At 35.7% G+C, this 24,111-nt stretch overlaps 1 protein-coding gene across 1 annotated transcript in view; it reads right to left on the reverse strand.

The window, feature by feature from the left end:
- The window catches only part of LOC148642140 (uncharacterized), a 223,522-nt gene that overhangs the window by 11,926 nt on the left and 187,485 nt on the right, over positions 1–24,111 (reverse strand). The window contains exon 4 of the mRNA XM_088616739.1: positions 22,609–22,712. Within this exon, the coding sequence (XP_088472865.1) occupies positions 22,609–22,712 (104 nt within the window). The remainder of the gene's footprint in view (positions 1–22,608; positions 22,713–24,111) is intronic.

Consider the following 24,111-nt stretch of genomic DNA (forward strand, 5'->3'; position numbering starts at 1 on the left):
GCATGCCCCTAAATTACACTGTTTCTTACAATCCCAGATGGCATGTTTGGAATAAGTTTTTTTTTTCATTATCATTGTTGGGTTTATTAAAACTCTGTTTGCATACAGAATAATGAAGCTAATTTTTGTTTTCAAATGCTTATTCCCAATTAGCATACGCAACGAAGTTAATTAAAAAAAAAACACTTACTGATAAGTTTCAAAGACAATATTAAAAATTAAGCAACTCCCAAAAAACACCAGGAGGGAACAATTGTGAGTAAACAAGAACAGCCTGGCCTGATTTACAAACTCAGAAAGGAAGATACATTTTTCAGAAGATTGAGCAAACTTAGGGACAATTATATTAAGTCTGAGCTGACTGAAGTAGTGAAAGCAGTAACACAGCAGTATTGGTGAACTGGTAAAGGGAGACTAATTATTACATGAAAACCAACTTCAAACTACCAGCATGTTTGAACACAATATAATGATACTGTACCTGTACATCTACATATATACAGTACCGTATATACACAGTAAATAATGCAGTGTATATTTATCTTTGAACTTTTCTTGGCAAGCTGTCATAGTAAGCCAGCGTTCAGCTGCTTAAAATGAACCCCTTACAATTGGTACAATTGGATTGCCTTTGTGTATTGTAAACTCTGATACCAAAAGCCATTCACCTGCACAGTCTTTTTTCATGTCCCCTGCATTAGCACTGACATACTGTATATGGCATCCCAGCAGCACCTAGCATCTATTGTCACTCAAGCTGAGTGGATGAAGGAAAGACAGTAACGCAGACTTACTGTATTGTGTCAAATTGAAAGTGGTCCAAGAGAATGCCTTGTTCTGCATAGTACTGCATTCTGAACCATGCCAATAAACAGGGCTTGCTAAACAACTGATGTAACAACATTTTCAAGGAGAAATGCCCTTTAGAAAACAACAAGATGTACAAGTTACAGATAGAGGGATGAGTAACAGGGAGCAAAGGTGACTATGAACACGAAGGCTGCTGAACTAAACATAAATGATAAACTGCACCTTGCTCAACTTGTCCCTGTGAAAAAGGAAGAAGAACACAGGATATTTCTTTTACAAAAAAGTCTTCAATCATTGAAATCTGGCTAGATGGGCCAAATGGCTTCTATGAATGTGTAACCTGTCATATACTTACAGTACGTACTCCTGAATTTCCACATACTGTATTAGCACCAGTAGTAAAAACTGGAGATCTGCTCTTTGCTGTAAAGTATATAAAAAGATTTTTGCTTTGAAGCAGATACTTTTAGATAAACATCTTCGTGAACCCATTTCTATTTATATCACTAGTTTTTATGTCTAATTTAATGGAATAATCTTACTTTTTGATGCCGACTTCAATAAGCTTCCTTGAGATGTCTCCATATTTGTCTCAGTTTTATGTTGGTGCAAAAAAGATGAAAAAACAATAAGAGCGAGACATGGTTATGCTTATATGGCTTTTTTCCCCTTCTTTCAGCTAGTCTAAAACCTGTAATTATTTAAATTGTGATTGGTGAAAAGGCATATTAAATAAAATAATTATTCCTACAAGCTGGAGAATGGAAGTAGTTAACAATGTGAAACGTGCTGCCATTTCACAGCAGCAAGACTACAGGCACTGAGAGCAGTTCTCTTAGGATGTATAAGGACTCTTTGAAGGTGCAAAAACAAAACAAGTTGCTCTGGAAGAGAGGTAACAGAAGCGAAGAGGAAAAATGAGAAAGGAAACCACAAAGAACAAGTGATATGTGATAAAAGAGTTCCATCACATGTGCATGCTGTATGTCTCGCAATGCAGTAGCTATATTTGTGCGTAGCTGTCAAGCTTCCTCTGGGACAATGTAAGAAGCTGCTAGAAAGATCTGTAAAGCAGAGATTTCTGTGATTCAGTTCATACGGAGAGGAAGCACTTACATCAATATATTGTGGGGTTTTCAATTTCTGAATGCCACTGAGCTGACCAAAGCAATGTGGGATAGAATGAAATTACCATAAAGCCAAGTAGTAATTAAAGGATATAGAAGTTCCACATAAACAGAAAAGTGAGCAACATGTTTTTCTCTATCTGGTACTTAATAAACACAAAACATCATCGTGACGCCCCGATGAGCCCCAGTGCTGATGCAATTACCTCATTCGATTCCACGGCGCATTCCACACGTGGAAAGAGCTCGTCTGGACCATCTTTAACAAGATCAGGCCAGGCATATCAGCCTCATTACGGAGCTTCGCACACTATTTAAGCCTTTAGGGACCATTCCTCAGGGCTCAGACATTGTATCGATAACTCTAGTGTGTGTTTGAGCTCTTTTTCAGGTTTCCAGGAGTTAACTAGAGTTTTTTCCCAGTTTCCAGTCTCCCAGCTCCAGTTCCCAGACCTTGCTACCACTAACTACCTATCAACCCTCCCTGACCTCATCCCAGATCCATCTGCCCTTCTTGCGCGTCTCTCCTGCCTGCTGTTTTCCTGCCTGCTCATCTGCGCATCTTAACCATCCACCAAACTCCTGAACAGACTCCAGAAATAATTACTTTGCCATGGGCCCAGCATAACAATCATATCCTATTTTGCAACTCTCTTTATTCAATGAGGCAAAGTAGAGTATGCACATGACATAAAATCAGCTTGTTTGCACACTTAGAAACTAGTAGGAATGGATAGTGGCACTTTTGGGACAAAATAACACATGATACAGAAAAGGCATCCCACAGCTCTGAGAGATCAATGGTTCATTACAACAGTAATAGTTTTCCATGCATGCTTCTCATATCACACTGCTGTTAGCATAGTATTAAAGTCTGAAGGAGGACTGGAAGAACCTCATTCTGCCTGGCAAATAAATAAAGAACCATTACTTTGTCTGCACCTGTGGCCCTTCCAGATATAGATTTCAAAAGATATTTTAATGAAAGGGAAGGAATGCCCAAAGAAACTTTTGTTTGGGAGGGAAAATTGAACCAGGCTAATGGAAAGCCCCAAGTGGATTTCATAAGGACACATGCCTGTAATTTTCCAGATGCAGTTTTATCAGAGCAGTTTGACAATGAGGCAGACCAGGGAAAATCAGATTTCTAATATTATGTGAAGTGCTGAACCTCCAGTTTATTACTCGTCTCATAGATGGACAATTTGTGGACAAAGCCTTAATGGGAAACCCACCAGTCCCTGGAATAACTTGTGAATTAGCCTCTTCTTGTTTTATTGCACAGTCTGTGCAAGTCAGCTGGCCTTTTATTGATTCCATCAGACGCAGACAGTTTGGATACTTGGCGCCCAGCCAGAGTTTAGTGAGCAGAATTATAACATTTCTGTCCTCTAATACTCTGCAGATTCATTCTTATTGCGCTGTGTCATTTCAGACACCACTGGGTCAGGAAAGTGTCTATCTGCATCAGTCAAGAAAGTGATTTTTCCTTCAGAATTCATACAATCTGATAACTATTCCACACAGTATATTCTAAATCACAACTAATAGAAAATTGTGAAATATGTCATAAAAAATGTCATGAAATAAATTGAAACATTTCTTTCATGTCACAGGTAAATAACAAGTGTATTTTTTATTATTGAACCAGGAAGATATCTAATGATTCTTTACAGCACTGAGCAGGCCGTATCTATAATTATTGAAAGATAATGGTCCACCTTTTCCTTCTTTCTTGTTGCTGTAATAAGGCAAAAGCTTCTTCCACTAATTATTTTGGTTTGAGCTTTGAATAATTAAAAATACCTATATCATCCTGGTTTCTAATAGACAATGACAAGCTGTTTTGTCTTTCTTGTCTCATCTTCAACATACATGTTTATCTGTGGTATATGCCTCAGCATATACTTCTAGTTAAATCATTTGAGACCGGAGCAAATTATTGTAGAGATAAAACCTAATTTACATTAAAGAGCCTCTTGAGTGGCTCAATACTGAAGTGCAGGTTGCCTAATCTATGTTGTACCCAATGGTGCTGGTTTATGATGATGACAATATCCTCAACATACCGATAAACAGAGAGTTCTTGCACTTGCTGTGAGTGGATAGTGCTGCCAGTGAGAGACACAGCTCCCCTCATGCTGCCCTTGACTCCATGGGGCTCAAAGTATGTCAAGTGGAGAAGGACTTGACATTAGGACTGTGGAAGGAGAGCACTGTTCATCCTCCCACTGTAGTAGCTGGAGCAGAGTAAAAGAGTAAAACAATAAAGTTTATGTTTTAAAACAAAAAAAAAAAGTCCTGTGATGAAACACTCCATAAACTCTTGCCAATGCCCAAATAAATGACTGCTAAATGGCAGCATCTCTCATATTTTTCTTAAGTTTGGCACCAAAGAGCTCCTTAGCTTAGAACCTGCCACTGCGATCACTGTACATAAGTACACAATACAGCTGCTTGGCCCTCGATATCCTGAAGACATACAGTAGTATCATATTGAGTCGGCATTTGCCCACATGATAAAGAGAAGGACGTAGCCTTATTTTTAATTACAGAAAAGCTATTCACCATAAAAAATACAAAAGCCTCTGCACAAGCTACAGAAACCAAAACGGCCAAAATTTGTACCCTAAACCACCAGCCGAAACATGGGTCAGATTGACAGCAATTTATTCTAATTATTAAGAGCATAAGGTAACAAAGGCATACAGACTATTCAACCTATCTGGTCCATTTGGTTGCTAGCAAGTAACGGATCTGAGGATTATTATAAAACATTCATATGAAGCATTTTTAAAGCCCCCTTAATTAAAATGCTTTTCAGATAATTAAAAAAAATCCTCTAAACAAAGATTACTGTACAAACATGTGGAGGCCTTTCGGCCTATATAAATTTTTTTGTTTGCTAGTAGCTAATTAATTGAAAATCTCATCCAGCCATTTCTTCAAAGAAGCCAAATTTTTTATAATCGGTAGGACAATGTGCTTTCTTTCCCTTAATATTAGACTTTTTGGTAGGATAATTATGATAATAAAGTCTGTTACTGTCAGCAAGGTCAGGATTTTCTATTGAACCATCCATGTTAATTTGTATCAGCAGGAATTCGTTATTGATAACTAGTTTTTCCTCCGGCTCTTAAACCTTATTAAATAACATACTGTAGAAAGGGTAGAAGGGAGTCTCTTTTTAATTAGACTAAAAGAGCTACATACTGTAGCATCTTAAGTAATTGTTGGTGTTAAAGTCACTGTCCTGCATTACAGAAGTAACTTTTTCAGTTTTTCAAAATGTTATAGTGCTGTCATGCAAATACTGCAAGCAATCCTATACTAGGAAAAGCAATACTGTAATGCTGAATGGAAAGATGACCGTCGGGAAATACTAAGAAATTATATATTGCTCAGAAGTTTAAAATGAAAAATAGGAAAGACACCAGATATCCAATAGAATAGAGCTGTTATATAATTCACTGTTTGTCTTATTATTCTTAGCAGTTGTTTTAGCATTCTTATGGTTCCTTTTATGGATCAGTTCTTTCTTGAAAAAAGTAGGGGTGTAACCCTGGCATCCCTAATAATCCCCATCTATGAATTGGCTTCATCACTCTATTCTCCTCCCCAGTGATAGCTGGTGTGTTGTGGGTGTACTGGTGCACTATGGCTGCCATCGCATCATCCAGGTGGATGCTGCACATTGGTGGTGGTGGAGGGGAGTCCCCATTACCTGTAAAGCGCTTTGAGTGGAGTGTCCAGATAGAGCGTTATAGAAGTGTAAGGAATAATTATTATAATATTAATTAGAATTATTCTCATTAACAACCTTTTATACATTTTATTCATTTAATAACATTCTTCAAAAATTACTCTAATATTTTGACTTAAAGCCACATCATTTATCAAGCTTAAAAGAACACTGAAATTCTTATAATATAAAGGAATACAGATCTCTGATTTAATTTCTTTGGAGCGATATTCCTAGGGTAGCAACATTAGTTTTAGCCAGTTTCATCTTTGGTTTTTCGATTTGAAACTAACTGAGATGTGGAGGCTTTTATCAGCTTAGCAAGTGTCCCAGAATGTCAAATGTCAACACATTAGACAGAGATGAGAGGATTGCCCTGGTAACCAAACACACAACAGAACATTAGCAAAAAATAAAACCCTCACTGTCTGACCACAATGATTCTCATATCGATAACAATATTACTTCTGCTTACAGCTAATACATCTGACACGGCCACTGTGTTCTAATACGTTATATAAACAGCACCACCATCCTGCAAGAAGTCTCACTAAATTGCACTGAAACCTTGATGACATCCAATGATTTGTGTAAAGGAATCAATTAGCAGATCTCAGGATTTAATTAGCGAGACTGTACTTATGGTACATTTATTTTACAAAGGCCATGTTGATAATACAGAGCATAAATTAACACACTGATCAGTTGTTAGTACAATGAAACATGTTTTTCCAGGTTCCCCCTTTTTACTCTTCCTGAAAGGCTCCAGAATCCCCCAGATTGGTTCATAGGAATGTTTGAAAAGATTACATTCTGCTTTTGAGTCATAAGATTGCATTTACCAAATGGTAGTCTGGGTGATATCTGATGCTTTTGTAAGTGATAGGATGACACAAATGTCCTTTGGAGATCACATATTATACAGATTTTAACTATAAAACAAGAAGGTGCATTCGTTCTGTCAAAAAAAGTATTTCTTATAACAAGGACGACCTTTTACAGACTGTAGGCAGTTCACATCGTGGTGTAGAAACATGTTGTCACTGCAAGATGAAGTGGATGAGATGTTGGGAAACCAAGTTTTCATGAATATGATTGTTAGGCTGGAAGAAAACTATGCTGCTAAAAAATACTATGTTGAGGCTAAAGGTAGCAATTTTCTAGTTAAAAAACAATCATTTATATACAGTATGAGCATACATGCATTGATGGAAAAAGGCATAGAAAATCAATGTATGGATTTATATTTCACAAAGCAAATAATGTACAAACAACCCTTTGAGTGGACATACATTCTCAGTGCTGTACAGTGTAAATGTATGACGGGATCTCATGATCTTCTCACGGTGTTTCATAGAAGAGATCCTGCTTGACTGAGCGCCCACACAGGGGATTAGACTTGAGCACTGAGTGAAAAGTAAGTCATTAACTTTACAAGATTTCGACCTGGCTATGGCTCAGTGGAGACTTGTCTTCTCAATAATTCAAGACACCAAGCCTTTAATCAAGTGCGCTATAAATTATTTAGATAACCCCAGGATCTTTTTCTTCCTCTTCAGTGATTATTGTCAATGGGCAGCTGTCACCATGGTTGATGACAGCTACAATCATAGGTGAGAACAGCAACTGGCTCTGACAAGACTATCATGTCTACTGTATTATATAACACCTTTAATATGGCTCTCACTGTTCTAAGTTCAAGTCCTGGGTTCAATTTGTCTGGCAGCATGTTTTCTCCTGTGTTTGTGTGGGTGTTCTCCAGCTTTTTCAACTTTTTCCCACTGCTCAAAGACATGCATAATAGATTTGATTGGTTACTTTGGATTGTTCTTCCCAGTGTTCAATCCCTGGGCCTCATTAGGAAGGAAGCTAAGCATCCCATCCCAAACAATTATTATCACTTTGACAGATATTCTATGGGATTTTTCTAATAGGGGTGCTCTGTTGTTTTGGGACTTCTTACACCACACACTGTGAACATTAAAAATGGGCACAGACACAGCACGAACCAAACTTTGGCAGCAGGATTTTGCAGCACAATGGAGAAACCACATCCCTTGCTTATTCAATATTAGGTTGGCCGTCTCCCAGAAGTGCTTTTTTTCCTCTTGTAGCTCAATAGATATTCCCTGTTCCAACAGCTCCAGGCACCATCCCGCTGAGTCAGTGAGCTACCAGCTGAGGAGCCCAGGAGGAGGGTGGCTGCGTCCTGCTTCTCTCTGACTGCCTCTAAGAACTAGAGCGCTCTGTGTTAGAGCTGGTCTGCACAGGCATTTATTGTAGTTACAGCCAATGTAAAGTTTGTATACATTGTATGTCACCCTGGATGCAATCTAAATGAATAAAAATGTATTAGCAGTAGTTGTAGTAGTAGTAATGATATTGTGCTAAGATGTAGAGCTGAGTAGAGAGCAAAGGTTCTTAATGTATATATTAAGAGAAATAACAATCCAAGTATTTTGAAGTTCAGAGTTGAAAGCACTAGCATCCCCTACAGCTGTATTTCATATACAGTGCAGAAAATGACACTTATGGGGTTTTACGTTCCACCTCTTCTGCTTTACATTTTCCCAAGTTGATTAAGGAATTAATTTGATGCTTTAACTACTGACACAAGCAGGAATGTAAAAAAAAAATGTTTCTCAAAAAAATGTTTCTGAAATAAATCCAACAAATCTATTTTTGTTTATTAGTCTTAAACACAATCTGGAACAGTTTCTGTTTTTATTTGTTGGTTGGTATTTAGCATGGCTCTTGAATAAAAATGAAATGAGAAAATATAGTAATAAGCATAGAAAGGAGAATCACAAAAGGATATTTGTAATATTAAGTCAACATCTGTATATGTCACAAATCTACCAAAATGTCGAAGTACAGTAGTAGTAGGATTGCCTTTATATTGTTGATTGTCTTCTACACTTTTAATAAAGACGTATTACATCAATACTTGTCAGAATCTAAAAAAACTCCAAAATATAACATTGATTGAAACTCTTTGAGTTATATTAGCTGTGTATTAGTGTTTACCCCCAGACAAACAATTAATCCTATTTAAGTATTTGTTGAGTCACAGTTCTTTATTTACTGCATATTATTCATACATTTCAAAAGAAAAAAAAACATTTTTCCCCCTTAACGTATTAACTCTCAAATTGAATCCAAGCAACCCTCATCGCCAACAGACTTATGAAGCTTGATTAATTAAGAACTTTATCAGGTGACCTGAATCATATAGAAAACATGCTTCCAGGAAAATCACAAATGGCTGCAGCACCCAAATTAGGTTCTATTATCTAAATCTATTATTGCTAAGAAAAGAGTTGGGTCACCTTGCTCACAGAGGCCAGAGTAATTCTATGTGAACATAGTTGGCTGGCACCCCAGCAATACAGCAGGGCAGGGAAGAGCTGTCCTATTACACTTTTCTCACACGTCTTCAGGGAGAAAACTGCCAATCTGATTTTAAACATTCTTCTCAAAAACAAAATGACGGATTTGAGGCATAACCTCATCTGCCCGTGATTTTTTTTTAAATGGAAGACTTCCAAGTTATTATTTGTCTTTGACCGCCTACACTGAAAAGCACATATTGCATAACAAGAATTGCATTGCAATAGATTAGAAATGGCAAATTAAAACATTGAAAAACATTGTGAAAAGTATCAGAGGAAACAAAATGTGTAGATCTGATTAATTTGATGGAATCAGATCAGGAGGTCTAAATTGTAAATGTAGGGGACTTTTACAAGTTAGAGCTACTTATTTTATTGTATCAAATGCTCTTTTTTAGTATAGTATGAGTTTAAAACTCCTCCATCAGGATTGGTGTCTGGTACAGTGTTGATAGCTCTAGGGCTGTTCTTTATGCAGCAGGTTACGTACTAGAATTGCTACACCATGAATTGTATTTACTTATGAAGTGCAGTGCTTGAAGAAGAAAAACACATTTTCCCAACCATCTGTTGACTTAATACCAGGCAACAAATCTTTCTTATGTTCTTATCATTACAATTATGCTGATGTTCAATATAACATGATACTCTTTTACACCGAATTGCTCCTGGTGCAATTCATGATTACTTAGATGACACAAACAATCAGAGTGAAAAAGGAAGTCTAGAGTTTTTCCATAAGAGAGCGTTAATTAGCCTGCTATTAGACTAATAAAAGTCATTAAGTCCAGATGTTTTTATACTGTTGGATACAATGTTAATTAGCTCTTAATTATGTGGGCTTGGTAGGTAAGCAGGAACAACTGAAACCATGCCAAATTGGTTAACAGCCATTGTCAAATAGATTAAAAATGGAGATCTCAACTGCTGAGAACATTGTTTCTCTTAATAAGCCCACATTAATTCAAAATCTCTCAGAGTCAAGAAAAATGACAACTGACATTCGCCAACACTGCCCCTATTTAACATACACTGAAATTTTGGTTATTATACTTTATACAAAGCTGCAATGCCATTAAAATGCTGTAATGCACATTCCATTTTTCATTTTAAACTGCTAACAAAAGACAACATCTTAGTTGGTGTTACTGGTACATGAAAAACATGGCAACATGATTGAAATAAAAAGTCACATCACACTAATTTCTGACACAGGAAAATTAACAACTTTGAGGTGTGCTGTATGCAGTCTGCTTTTCCCCAAAAGCTGCCACTAACAGTGACAAAAAATGAAGATGCTGCATTTTGGGAAAGAGAATTTGGAAACATTCAGAATTTTTGGAGAGAGTCATCCTGCAGAGCAGAGTTTCCCAATACTAGGATCTGAGCTTTTTTTTTTTTTTAATTGTAACTCAGCTCTTAAGAATTTTAAAATTATTGAGGCCTAATTTAGCCAGTTGTTTCATTGGAATTTTTTTCAGCATTCAGGACTGAGTGCTGAGTCTGAGTCAGGACTGAAAACAATCTCTTTTACATATACTGCCTCCAAGAAATGGAAGAAAGATATTTTTTTCCACTTGGCTTAAAATTGTTGTTCTCCAATAGTTCTCTAACTCTTGATTGATTATCAATGAATTTCTAGAAACATGGGATTAGGGATGACACTGTGTCAAATATTCTCATAGTAAACATTCCTGTAATATACAGACTTATGGTTTCAATTCCACCCACTCTTCTAAACAATAATGCTAAATGTGAGGAGCTCTGAAAACTCAGCGTACTGGTTCATGCTAATTTCTAACCCCATCCTATTTAAGTTCTTAAACAATTCTGGAAAATTGTTCAATTAAAGATTCTACAAGCTTAATAAAAGGAGAGCATAAACTGGAATGAAAACCAAATGTTACCGGCTGACCCCAAAACCAGGATTGGGAAAACACTGAATAGCAAATGTGATAATGAATAACAAATGTGGGGTTGTGGTACAGTATGAACCATTGCTTGGAGATGTTGGAAAAGGTCCCCATTCTGCCTCTAATGACTCTAATCCGTGAAGAGTGTTTTTATGACTTTAAACAAGAGGCTGCATTTACTGTAGGTGCGTTTAGGTAGCTCTTGCCATATTATGTTGTGGTGAAACTACAGTAATTAGAGTGCGACTGTCTTATGTGATGATGTTTTACTTTCAAAAGAACCAGGAGGTTCTTCTATTGAAGAATGAGAAGGTTTGTCTTCTGAGTTCAGAGCAACTCTTTTGACAGTATTTTTTAGACTTATCCTTCAAGCAGTATTCTGTACACTTTTTAATCTGTTGTTTGAACTCCACATACTTTTAAAAATTGCAGTATGGCAAACACTTATACAAAACACTTGAAACCCTCTTTTGACTTTATATTTACCTATACTGTAAATCAGTAGAAATGCTCATTAAAAAGTACCTTTCATCAAGATTACAGCTAGATGTTTGCTTTTAGACAACAAGACTAAAATATGAGCCACTAATATACATCCTACTACTTCACTGACATCAGAACATTTTCCCATTGCACCTGGGAAAACTTTCACAGTTTGAATCTTCATTACTCTGAGTTATATTTTAAAATGAGAACACAGGGGAACACAACTAACACATCGAAATGAGGGCAGACAACTCAGTAAAATTCTTAAGTTCCGTTTGCAGTCTAAACAGACAAGAGACACAGATTCCCGATGGCGTCTATCGCAGAATATTAGCATATTGCATAACAAAATACATTGGTTAATCATTAGTTTAATTTTTAAACACCTCAACAAATCATAGGTGAATAAGGGCATAGACCATATGATTTATATTAATTTATTTACCAGTTGTACCACAAAAGGATTCTTCTATTGAGTTAAACAAGAAACTTTCATTTAAAAATAATATCATTTATCTATACAGTACTGTATATTGTCATTTTCTTGGTGGTTTATCTTTTGATGAAGATATGTTTGTTGTTAACCAGCTAGAGAATATACAGTCCACATGCAGATCCTTAACCTAACACTTCAATACAGCTTTCCTTCGGGTAAATACAAGATTAAAAATGCTGTTATAATCTGGTGTTGTGTTTAATTCTATATTGTAAAGTTTCTGTACTATTCCCATAAAGGTCAAACATGATGCATTTTAGAGAAATGACCTAAGAGTCTAGTCCCCTTTTTGGCAACTATTTCTTTTTAGATTTCAGGTTCATTATATGATGCTTTCAATGAGTCACAATCAATCTTGTGTCTTTACTCTTCTAAACTAAAAGGTAAAATATTTAATGGGACAACACAGAGTACAATAGTTTCTTGAATAACCAAACATAAAATACGATTATGGCAGATCTACGTACACTCTACCTAAGTGCCTTTTAATTTCAAATTTGTATAATTTCAAAAATTAATTCCTAACTACTTTTTTTTAATTAGCCTTGAAGCCATTTTACACCTCAGTTGCTTATGTCATTGTAGCAAACTGCTGCAAACAAAATAGCAGACAAAACTTTACTTCTTGAGAGACCGTAATCACCAGACAAACGTACAATGTACAACTATTATTACTCAGATATTACATTGCACTTACTCACTCTGGTGGTAGATTAGATTGTAAAGTTTTATTTTATAATCTATAATGGCCTTGTTCCAGGAGATTGGATCTCAATGGACTTTAAAAGTGCAAAGAACCAAGGGAAATTATGTTCAGTAAGGCTTTCTGGAGCATTTGGAATTAATCCACAAGCCACCCATATAGTTTTCAAATAAATGGACAGATGAATAAAGAATAAGCACTGGAAGGAAACTTTCAGGTCTGATATAATGCAAAAATAATTACAATACTTTATCTATCATAGCAGTTCTCTGCACTTTACCAGCTAGCTTCCTACAATTCATGATCATTTTACATCTCTGAGTACAGAGGACAATGATTAGAACTTTAGCATGCCTTCATGTCATGTTTTATTGGATTATTTTCTCAGTATATATAGATAAATAGCTATGACTGGATGAGCTTTAAGTCTTGTGTTGCAAATGAATAAAAAACACAATAAGTGGGGTGTCATTTAAAATGTGTACAGTGTTTACATGCACAAGCCAATCTGTGTGATTAGCAGTGTGCATTCATTTAAACATTATGCTTGTTGCACATAAAAAACTTAACTGAGTATAAGCTAATGTGTGATGTTACACATTCACCTTACCCAGTGCCATAATGGGCAATCTTGTTGCCATTCTCAAGTTAAACAGCATAAAGAGAAGTGAGCTGAGGACTGAGATAATATTGATTGTAATAAGGCTGGCTAATGACCTAAGTGGTATTTTTAGACAGGAGCCATCTGACTGGGAGCTTGCTATTTTCATGAATGAGGAATGAGTCCATCAGGACTTTCAACCAGCCAGATAAATGTGCAGTCTTCTTTTTTTAATTACATAGTCAGCATTGAAACTGAAGTAATGAGTAATTGTACCATCAGCAAACAGTATAAGACACCTTTGATTTTAAACGAGATGACATAAATCCAGAAAAGTTCCAATGTAGGTTTCTGACTATTTTAGACCTTAAGACCAGTTTTGCAGTACTGAAAACAATCCATAGTTGTACAGTATAATGCATTAGGTTTAAGAGGTGTGTAACATAGCCCCATGGAAGGTGGTTTTCATTTGAGGACTGCTGCTCTGTATTCTGCTTAATCCTACAGAAACTAGGATGACCTCTGTGTCGAATAGCTGCTGGGGCTCTAGTATGGAATTTACTTTTTCCATGATGACTGCAGGTACTACCTTGTAATGTGTCTGCTTATATTATTTTCAGTATGCACGGGGTAAAAGGTCACATCTTAGTAATATAACTCTGATATTGGCAAAGTAATTCTCACTTTGCCTCCTGATCTGCTGTTATGAAGTGTTATGGTGGATGAAGTGGGTCCCCTCCTATACTATAAAGCACGTTGGGATCCTTTCAGATGAAAATACATGAAAATAAATATAATTTATTGCATTGTTTTTAAAAGGTATCATACTCTAGCAATCATTAAATAAGCTGTGTTCTCTGATGCATGTACCGTATACACCCATATTCAAAAACATTTCAACAAGAAAACCATTATTAGCTTTACACTTTCAGCAGTGGCAGTAAGACTCTTTTCTAGCAGAGAGTGTCAATCATTATAAGAGAGCGATGGTGTTATTACCTGGGAGAAAAACAGCAAGAAGAAGCTGAAAAAATAATTAGGCACTTGAGCTTTATTAGGAAGTTTGCATAGAAAGATGAAGGTTCCCATGAAGCAGGTACAGTACATAATTTTCCTTTAAAAAAGACAAGTGCTGTTTCATTCTTCTATTTAGGTTACATGTAACATAAAAACAATAGAAAACATAGGAGGAGTATTTTGTGCACTGTTTCGTGTCTGAATGTGCACCAGCAGATGATTATGCCAAAGCGCCCTGTGCACATACTGTATATCATTAACAAAGTCTGTAACTTCACTGATGGAAAAAAAACAGAATTTCTTACTTAACACAAAAGAAAGCACATCAGTTGAGTTGACTTCTGGCTTCACAGCATGGGTAAGTATTGTATCTTGTTCCACATGCTCACAACCCTTTGTGTAAATCAGTGCACTTTCCTGTAGTTTCCACTTGTGTCCTCTGGTTGTGTTTCACTGTTCATTCTGAACTGAAGAAGTTCACTGCCTTGACTTTGTTGATGCCTTTTACTCAAAATACCTTTGAGGATTTTGAATTAGGTTTTCTCTGTTCAAAATTAAAACTACTAAAAATACCTTCAATAGTTACTGCAAATACAATTTTAAACATAAATCTCTTAAGATGGTTAACTAGGAATCTAGACACAAGGAGAGAGACACAAGGGAATTTGCTTAGTTTCATGTTTTGTTGCCAAGGTACTGATACATCGCGCCAATCTGCCAAAATTTTTCACAATTACTACATAAAATCCATCCAGGTTTTAATGTTTAAAGTCCTACCACGAAATGACCATCAGTTGTTAATGAACTGTATCTTCCCCATTATGGAATCTAAAATGTTAAATCCTCAACCATTTTACAGTTAAACAGGTCTCTGATGTTTCCAAAACCACAGAGATTGAACCCCCTGTTAAAGCCTTTAGCTGCTACAGAAACTTCAGAGGGAAAGTACTTCTAAGGGATAAACAACTCCTTTACGTCACTGATACAGAAATTTGTTCTGTTACATGAAGTAGAAATCTGTCCAGGATTTGTGCTCAAACCTTCTCACTACATCACTTAAACTCCAGAGACAAACAAAAATCTAAAAAAAAATGACTCCTGGATGCTGAGACAATAAAAACAATAGGAGTATAAGTTCTTATAAAATTAGAAGTCTTTTTTCTTGTTTTAATTTTAAGAAGGATTTAAAAGCTGTCTGAAGTTAGTTCTAGAAGTTATTAGAACTTCACAGAAAAGTGTTTTTATGATCATAATTACTGATAAAGAAGCTAGATATCAGGAAGTAATTGATTTTCTTTAAATGCAGCAAATGGCTGGTGCATATAATTTTCAGCAGCAATGAAAGATTAATAATTGTGTGTTTAATTAAAGACATCTCTAATGAGTGATCCATAACTTTATTATGATTAAAATCAATGACTAGAAAGCAAAAATATATGGAAAATACTTACCAGGAGTGCACAATAAGATCTGTTCTGAATCTATTTTTTTTGCTCTGCTTGCAATGCAAAATCAGTCAATGAAAAACAAGAGAGTATTATAATTTCACATGATTTTATATGGGAGCATTTGTTATCTCAAGTATGTACTCTTACCATGGCTTAATATGATCAGCACCACAGAAATTATCACAATTCTGAATTATCTGAGTAAAGATTTCGATTTAATGGGGATCAAGTATAATGCTAACAGTTTATTTCTCCTTACAATACATTTTAGATGCTAATATAAAGAGAAACCAAGCCATGTTACCATAAAAACAAATCACTTTAAGCATGTAGACCTACTATAACAATATAAAAGGAAATGGATACAAGAGGATGACCAAGCTTAAACAACAATTGGACTCTGCTGAGAAGTAGTTCTGTGACAAGTAGTCATTATTGTTTTTAGATTTTGATCCTGTCTGTTTTTAAGATAACACTTTTTTAAAGAACATTTGCCTTTAACAATTGAACATGTAAAGATGATGCCCACCTTGACCTCAGCATTTTGACTTTAGAAAACAGGTTGCATAACTGTAAATGAATCGGAGTTGAAGGCTTTTGTTTAGTAATATCCTTTAAGTTCTTACATTGCAGTGTTTCGATCTATGAATAAACACGATTATGGGTTTCCACAAAGACTTCCATTAGGATATTGATAAAAAAAGCCTTCACAACACTGCACATCACAATAATAATCATTCATGGTAAAATACATCACTTTTCAATGGTGCTAGATGGTACTGTAGCTCAATGCAAAGGCATATCTGTACTATATACAAAATAAAAATAAACTAGAAGATTAAAGTTAGATGTAACTTTTATTCTTTGTGAATCTCTGTTGCCTTCATTCCTTAAAATAAAATTGAACTGAATCTAAATAGAATTGTATGGCACCACACAATAATAAAGTTGTTTACTGTAATATTGCTAAGGAAAACACAGACTATAAATATTGTTTGGGAATCATGGTGTGTAATGGTAAGATCACTATTTCCAAGCAGCTTTGAACTGGTACCTACTGTTAATGAGATAAGATTATATTAAAAGAGAAGCTCATACCTAATTGGTGGATTCAGTAATGGAAAGATAAAAAGAAATGTGGGACCAAGAAATAGATGAGGAAATCGTCTGTGTCAGAAATAAAAAAAACACATTAGTGAGCTGTACAGATGAATATGCAACATAAATCCCTCGGGTGTTTGTGACTAAGTTGAACACACACAACAAAGTCTATCTCACTTGCACGGATTTTCTCAGTGACTTTTAGAATTGAATCAGACATCAAATGAGAAAGATCCAGATAAACAACATCTGCACACCCTCCACATCATGGCATAGCCACAAAAATAGAACTGCGATTAGGAACTGCAGGGGAAACACGGAGCTGCTAATTGTTAGCAGAGATCACATGGGGGGCATTTGGGATAATGCGATTCCCACTCTTGAGTCAAAATTAGAAGATGTTTCGCTGGCCCAAAGGAAAAATGCAAATCAGCAACAACGGTAAAAAAAAATGAAGGGAAGGAGGGGTTGGGGGCTTAAATTATTTCTCTGACAGCCAAATCAAATCTGTAGACATCTCAATAATGAGTGGATGTGCAACATTTCCTGAATCAGTAGCGTCCTTCAGACACAAGGAGTCTTTTGTTAATTACTTAATCACCACTTTGCAGTTCCAGCTCAGCAGGGGTGCAGATGGGCTGACTGAGTTCTCCTCACCATGCAGTCATTTCGAGATGTAGAAGGGACACATCACAGTTACTGCTCCCACTGACACATCCCGTGAGAAATGGATCAGCACTTCCCATCCTGAAGGGCCACAATTCCAGTAAAAGATTTATTGTTTTAATTACTTATTTCCTTGGAGCTTCTTGTCTTGGGAATTCATTCCTGAAAACAATGCACAACTATTTTCCTGTTAATATGAAAGGCTGTTTTAGTGCATGTCTTAAGTGCATTGTTCTCTCTTGTTCATCAGTGGTAGTTTTGTTCTTCACAATCTATTGCATAGGCTTTTTTAACCTTTCCCAAGGAACGAACTGAAGCAATTTGAAACAAACCCTTTAGAAATGTATCTGGGAGCTCCTTATAGTGTTTCATAATGTTGTCAATTGTGAACCTAACAGTTATCATGCAACAGTTAACAGTTAACATGCAACCTGACAGTGCATGGATGCTTATGCTTTTTCTTGTTTACTGTATATGGGGATACTTCAGTTCAAAGGTGAAGTGAGACCAAAATGTTTATTCCTTACGTTAGGTAAACAATAGAATTGTATTGATGATTATATATAGTATTAGACAACTGCAAGCATCTTTTATCTTGGTGTTTCAATGTACAAATAACACTAACCAATTAATAACTAATGACCAAAGGCAATTATTAACAGGCTAGCAGTAAGGAAGGAAAGCTATAATTTATACATGTCTAATTGTTTGGTATTATGATATCAGTATAGTTCACAGCTTTACCTCAGTTGTGCTAAAAACAGTATTTTTAATGTGGCTTCATAACATAGTTCTGGGAAATGCATCCTAGTGACTTGCATTCCTTGCAAGTCATTCCAATAATTTGGACAGTGGAAAAGAATTCTCATTAACACGATATATCCAAAATAAAAAAAGTAACAAACGGTCTAAAAATCTGCATTTCATAGAATTTTTAAATTTGCCACTGGAGCTTGTAAAGCTGCTGTTTCAAGAAAAGCTGAGCAAAATACAAATTCGTACCAAACTCTCAAAAGCCAACCATATACAGTATAACCATAAGGACTTATCTGTTAATGCCAGCCACATACTGACAGCATTAACAGCTTCCTTTCACAAAATCTTACTCTGATGCAAACTCCGATGTCAATTGAACTTTTAATCAATGAATGATTTTCAGTTTATGAACCCACTACCATATTAACAAAGACCATGTTTTTGTTTAAGTGTCTAAGATTCCTGTAACCATAAATACTGTGAGCTCCCTTTCCTGCCTTCCTTCAATATTTCAGTGCAGACGTTTCAATAATACATTTCTCTTTTCTAAAAAAAATCTGAAGGCAATTTCCTTTAAATTTTAACGATGTAAAAAAACTCTTTCCCCCCACAGATTAATAGCTACATTTAGAGGCTCAGCTGGATAACCGTAGGTCCTGAACTTTGAGAAGGAGGTGGTACTGGTTCACTATATTCAAGAATTGTGGGTAATAAACCATGAAAAGGGCTAAGATCATAGCTCTGACAGTCTCATCCAAGGATGGAGACCAAATCGTGTTGACATTATATGATTTTAGTGATCTATTGACCTGCTTGTTTTTCAGTTTAGCAGCACAAGCCATGGAATAAAGACAATTTCTCAAAATGTGTTGGCCTTATACAAAAAGAAACTGAGACTCTAACCTTATCAGAGTGAATATTTTTCCATGGAGCAGTTCTGTAATCTTTCATTTTCCTTTAACTTTGAGGACATTTAATTGGTGCCATCTTTTTGTGACCTCATTTTAGAATTAACAAATTTTCAACTGGGCTCGATCACAGTATGAGAGGAATGAAAAGTTGCATGTCAGTACACTCAAAAATGTGCACTACTGAGCCACTTTCTTGATCAATCTTTACGAGCTTCTTATGCTCCTATAGGTACAGGTATATCCTTATATTCTTACATTCACATTCAATGAAGTAGTTCACCCCATGACAGATGTCCTCAAAACAAGAGAGGTCACTACTGATATCCTGGTATATCTTGGCCAACTCAAACCAATGCTGGCCAGTTGTTTGGCCGAACAAAGAGAATCACAGTCAGAACAATTAGCTTAGACCTGAATCAACCATGCCAGAGCTTTAGGGCCTGACCTGTTCTCAGAGGCCTAATCCATAGAAAAATCTATTTATCGGCCATATCGGCCTTTTTTCCTCTAATAGCTCTAATAGTATGGGGAAGACCTTGTGAAATTCATCCTTTCAATTACAATGCCAAAAATGATTGCTTGATTTTCATGACAGTGAATATTGCGACCTAAAATTCTTCCATAAAGCGATAATAATTTATTTTACTAGCAATTAATCTACCATAGTAATATTCACACCTATTATGTTGCATCAAAGTTGCAACACACAACACATTTATGTTATTTGCAGATTTTGTCACTTTCAGAGGAATTTTGAGAAAGTTCCCACATATCTTTCTACATTCTCCTTAAGTTATTTCTGTGAATAGTTTTAAACAAACCTCACAGAATCACATCATAAATGGGAAATATGGCACAGGCAAAGCAATTAATAATGGGAACAACATGCTTGTTTTCTATATTCAGGCAGAGAGGGGTGATCTTGGGAGGTCTTCCCTATCACTCTTTTTTATAGAATGTTATGGCTTTTGTATTGTTATTGTTTTAGATACAGTTGGTCTGTATTCCATTAGAACTGGGATTGTTGACAGGGCTATGCAATAAAATTACATCATCAAACATTGTCTCTAGTAGCAGCATGACTGGTGAATCACGGAGACACAGAAGTAGAAAAACAAAATAATAGTGATATTTTCAAATAAGCTCAGAAGCAATATTCCCCAAAAAACCACTTTGTCTCTGAAGCTCTGATCAACGTAGGGATGATTTCATAATTCCTCTGACAGATTCATGGGATTTGCCTGATGATCCCTGAACTCACAATTACTTCAATAATGTTTCTACAGCAAACCACTTCAGCAGATATATTTCCATTTCAATTACTAAGAGCAAATCTCACATTGCATATTGTTCTGCTCATCAGATCATTTGGAGGAATGAATCCGAGTAAGTCCTTGAATTGCCAAGTGCTTTCCCAGCATATATTGTGAAATTTAATTCACTACAGCATATACAACTAACCTTAAAGTTAATACTTTCACACACAATATTTAGAAAGATACCCAATGGGATTAAATATTTAATCACAGTATTACTGGAAAAAAACACCTTCTGGGTGTATAATGGTTGAAGTGTTAACTCAATCTAGTGTGTTACTTAAACCACCACTTACAAGCAATTTACAGTAGCTACAACATCTTTACGGTAGCAGGGAAGGATCTGTAGGAGAAATGTTAAGCTTTCTCAGATGTAGTTGAATCATGTTGTGAACAGGGCTTTGGTCTCATCATACAGTACAATCAATAGTTGGGATGGACTGTGTGTTTGTTAATTAGCTAAAGCTGCAGCTTTGCTGAAAGAAGTCCACAGAATTCTGAATTGCTATACTAGCTGGTCTGACTTTATCTTTTGGAAAAAAAGTTTAAAGCATAATCCTAAAATTGAGCTACTAAAAATAACCATTACAGAGTAATTCACTACAGAGATTAATACTTGTCACTCATTGGGACAATGTACTTACAAAAAGTAGTAATTATGTCATAGACTGTAATATTATATTAAAGAGCATGCTCTCTTGCTCAAATCAGTTGCTTTGAGATGAAAATATTCTTTCCTCTTAAAGGGCCTGTCAAGGATATTGCCAGTTATTTTTTGTTTCTATTGTTCTTGAGCTTCACACATTATGTTGAGCAATGACATAATATATACAGCATCTGACAGATTAATATATGCAGGATTTAACTGCTGCTGCTTCCTGTCACATCACTGTGCCATTACACTGCAGAATTTCAGCTTTAATTTGATATTCTACAAACAACTCTTTTCAAACGCTCAGCACACGCCTTGAGAAAAATGAATGGACATTTTAATTAAGCCTTTTAATGTCAAGACTTTTAAATGCAGAGGATTGCAGGTCTTTTATCATCCTTGACAAAAATGCATTATATACTGTATGTGCGTTCATATAGAAAGAACCACTCTTTTAGTATGGGTTTGTGTTGAACTTTAGATCTTTTACCCTTTTTCACTCATATATAACATTTACAGTACACAGCAACTGTTTCTTTTATAAAATTATTTGAAAACTATGCAGAAAATGGCACATTTTTGTATTTGTGTTGGGTATTTATATAAAAATGAATTGGCCGCTGACTATCATAAATCTATACACTCACTAGAACACAGTAATTCTAATCTTAATTTTTCACAGACATATTTTATGCATTTCTAACTATAGATGTGACATATTGATTCGTATTTGACTCATAGAAAAATGTGGTACAATCCCATGTGATAACCACTCTAAACTTTCAAACCAAACTTTTAATCAGAAAACCTTTTTTTTAAAACTAAATTAAACAATATCTGGAAGCCACACTTCAACAGCTTTCATTGTACCTCACAGCATATTGCAAATCCTTCAAAGTAACACATTAGAAGACCAGAACAAATTAATTCATTCCAGCAGAATAATTTAAACATATCCCTTCAGAGGTTCATCAAATACAAGTTTTTGATGGGATTTTTTTTCTGCCTGGCTTCATAATATTGCTGCTTGTGTCAATAAATCTCGCTAAACTGCTTAATTATATAACGTAAGAACACAGATCAAAGAGCATATTGAAAACTTGCACTTTACAACTTCCTTTTTGTATGAGACATTCTATAAAAGGGAAAACTAAGTGCAACTGTTGAGAAATCATATCCTTCCATTTTCATGCTCCTTCAATTTTAAAGTAAGAATTTTTAAGTCTGTACTTCCTCTCTTTTTCAAGCATTAGGTTTAACTTGAATTTTATGTGATGCTTAGTCTAATTTTTTTTTGCTGTTTTAAATAAAGAATCAATATGAATGAATTTGTCACTTCCACACTGACTTAGAATGATTGATTCTGAATCCTCCTGTTGCACCAATTATAATAGTAAATCAGTAGGAATAACAACACCCAAGAATGCAGTGTGCTGAAGTATTATGGAGGGTGTAGTAAAAACCTGCCTACCTGAGGGCTGACCTTCTGGCCACAGGACGAGGAGGCTGGGACCCCCTGCAGAGTGAGGAGTGACCAAGGGGCAGCTGCACAGGTGGGGATGGGGTGGAGGTGGGCTGCAAAAAGACATATGGGAACACGTACAGTATAGTGTTTAGGTGAGGAAATGACATCATGAGTGATTGTGAAGTACTGACAGCTGAGTCTGATTGAACTGATGCTTTTATTATCCCTCCCAAATGTTTGTTATAAATTTCATTAAGTAATGAAGTGCTGTTATGTACAGAACAAATATAATTCCTTCTTTTTAAAGATGAAACAAAATCTCTATCCATTTGTGAACTTTTTTCACTGCAGTTTATGTACTGTACTTTCTCTTCATGGAGATGAAAGGACAGCTCCATTCAAGGTGCAAACCAGGGCTAGATATGGATAACGATAATAATTATTTCACTTATTCCCATGTTTCCAGAAAACAGGAAACACAAGGAATGAGGACAGCATACAGTATGTGAAAGATACTTGAAAGAATTCATTTGAATTTATTTCATACACAGAGAAAATCAAGAGCTTTGAACTAATGCTAACATAGGCCCCACCCTCTCCAATTGTATTTATGTGCAGTAGGCCTAAGTTTTCAATTACAGCTGATTCAGAGAAACTGGAGCAGTTGATACCGGTGAGCAGAAAAGACTTGGGGTGAGTGTCTTATCTGAGCGTGCTCTACAATACTGTGTCTGTGATAACTACTAGAGGGCATTAGGTCTACATTGCTGGTCTCAGAGGGCATACTCTGCTGCTATAGATGCAATAAAGTTTACAAGACCCCCACCCACCCCAGGCTCAAATATAGCAGTCATGAATAACTTGTTTGATTAGCTTCTTAAACAGAAAAAAAACATTCCAACAACAAACAATTCATGCCTAAGAGAAAGTGTCCTGTATTTGCTTTTTCACACTCCAGTCATATGCATTAACACATCAAATCATAAGATTTTTTTATAGGTTGTAATACTGCTTCACAGAAGTAAAGTAAAAGGAATTATTGTACTTTAAAAGGAATAATACATTAGATTCCCCCCTGCTTGGTGAATCTACTATTTGTAAAAAGACAGAGAGAGCAGTTTAGTGCTTTCAGGGAGAGAACACACAGAGATTTTACAATCAGTTTGCTGAAATACAAATTGTATGAATTCAATAACAGAAGTAATATTATATATCTCCAATTCATAATGGGCTCTATCAGGTTACAATGTATTACATTTGATGATGAACAAGTGATTATAAATAACATATTGGTGATTTTCAAAATGATGCAATGAATGAAACTGCTTTCTGTGCTGGAACTGGCAGAACAACATTTATATCATGGGTTATGGCTTCAAATATCAAAAGACAGAAGACACCTGAGCTGGCCTGGTAGTGATAAATAGCATAAAATACTTTGAATGGCTGCTATTTTCATTCAAGAACTCAGGAGATAGACATTTAAGTGAAATATTTTTATTTGTTCTG

Source organism: Lepisosteus platostomus, chromosome 23 (genome assembly GCF_059453375.1).
Source record: "Lepisosteus platostomus isolate fLepPlt1 chromosome 23, fLepPlt1.hap1, whole genome shotgun sequence".
Lineage (NCBI taxonomy): Eukaryota > Metazoa > Chordata > Actinopteri > Semionotiformes > Lepisosteidae > Lepisosteus > Lepisosteus platostomus.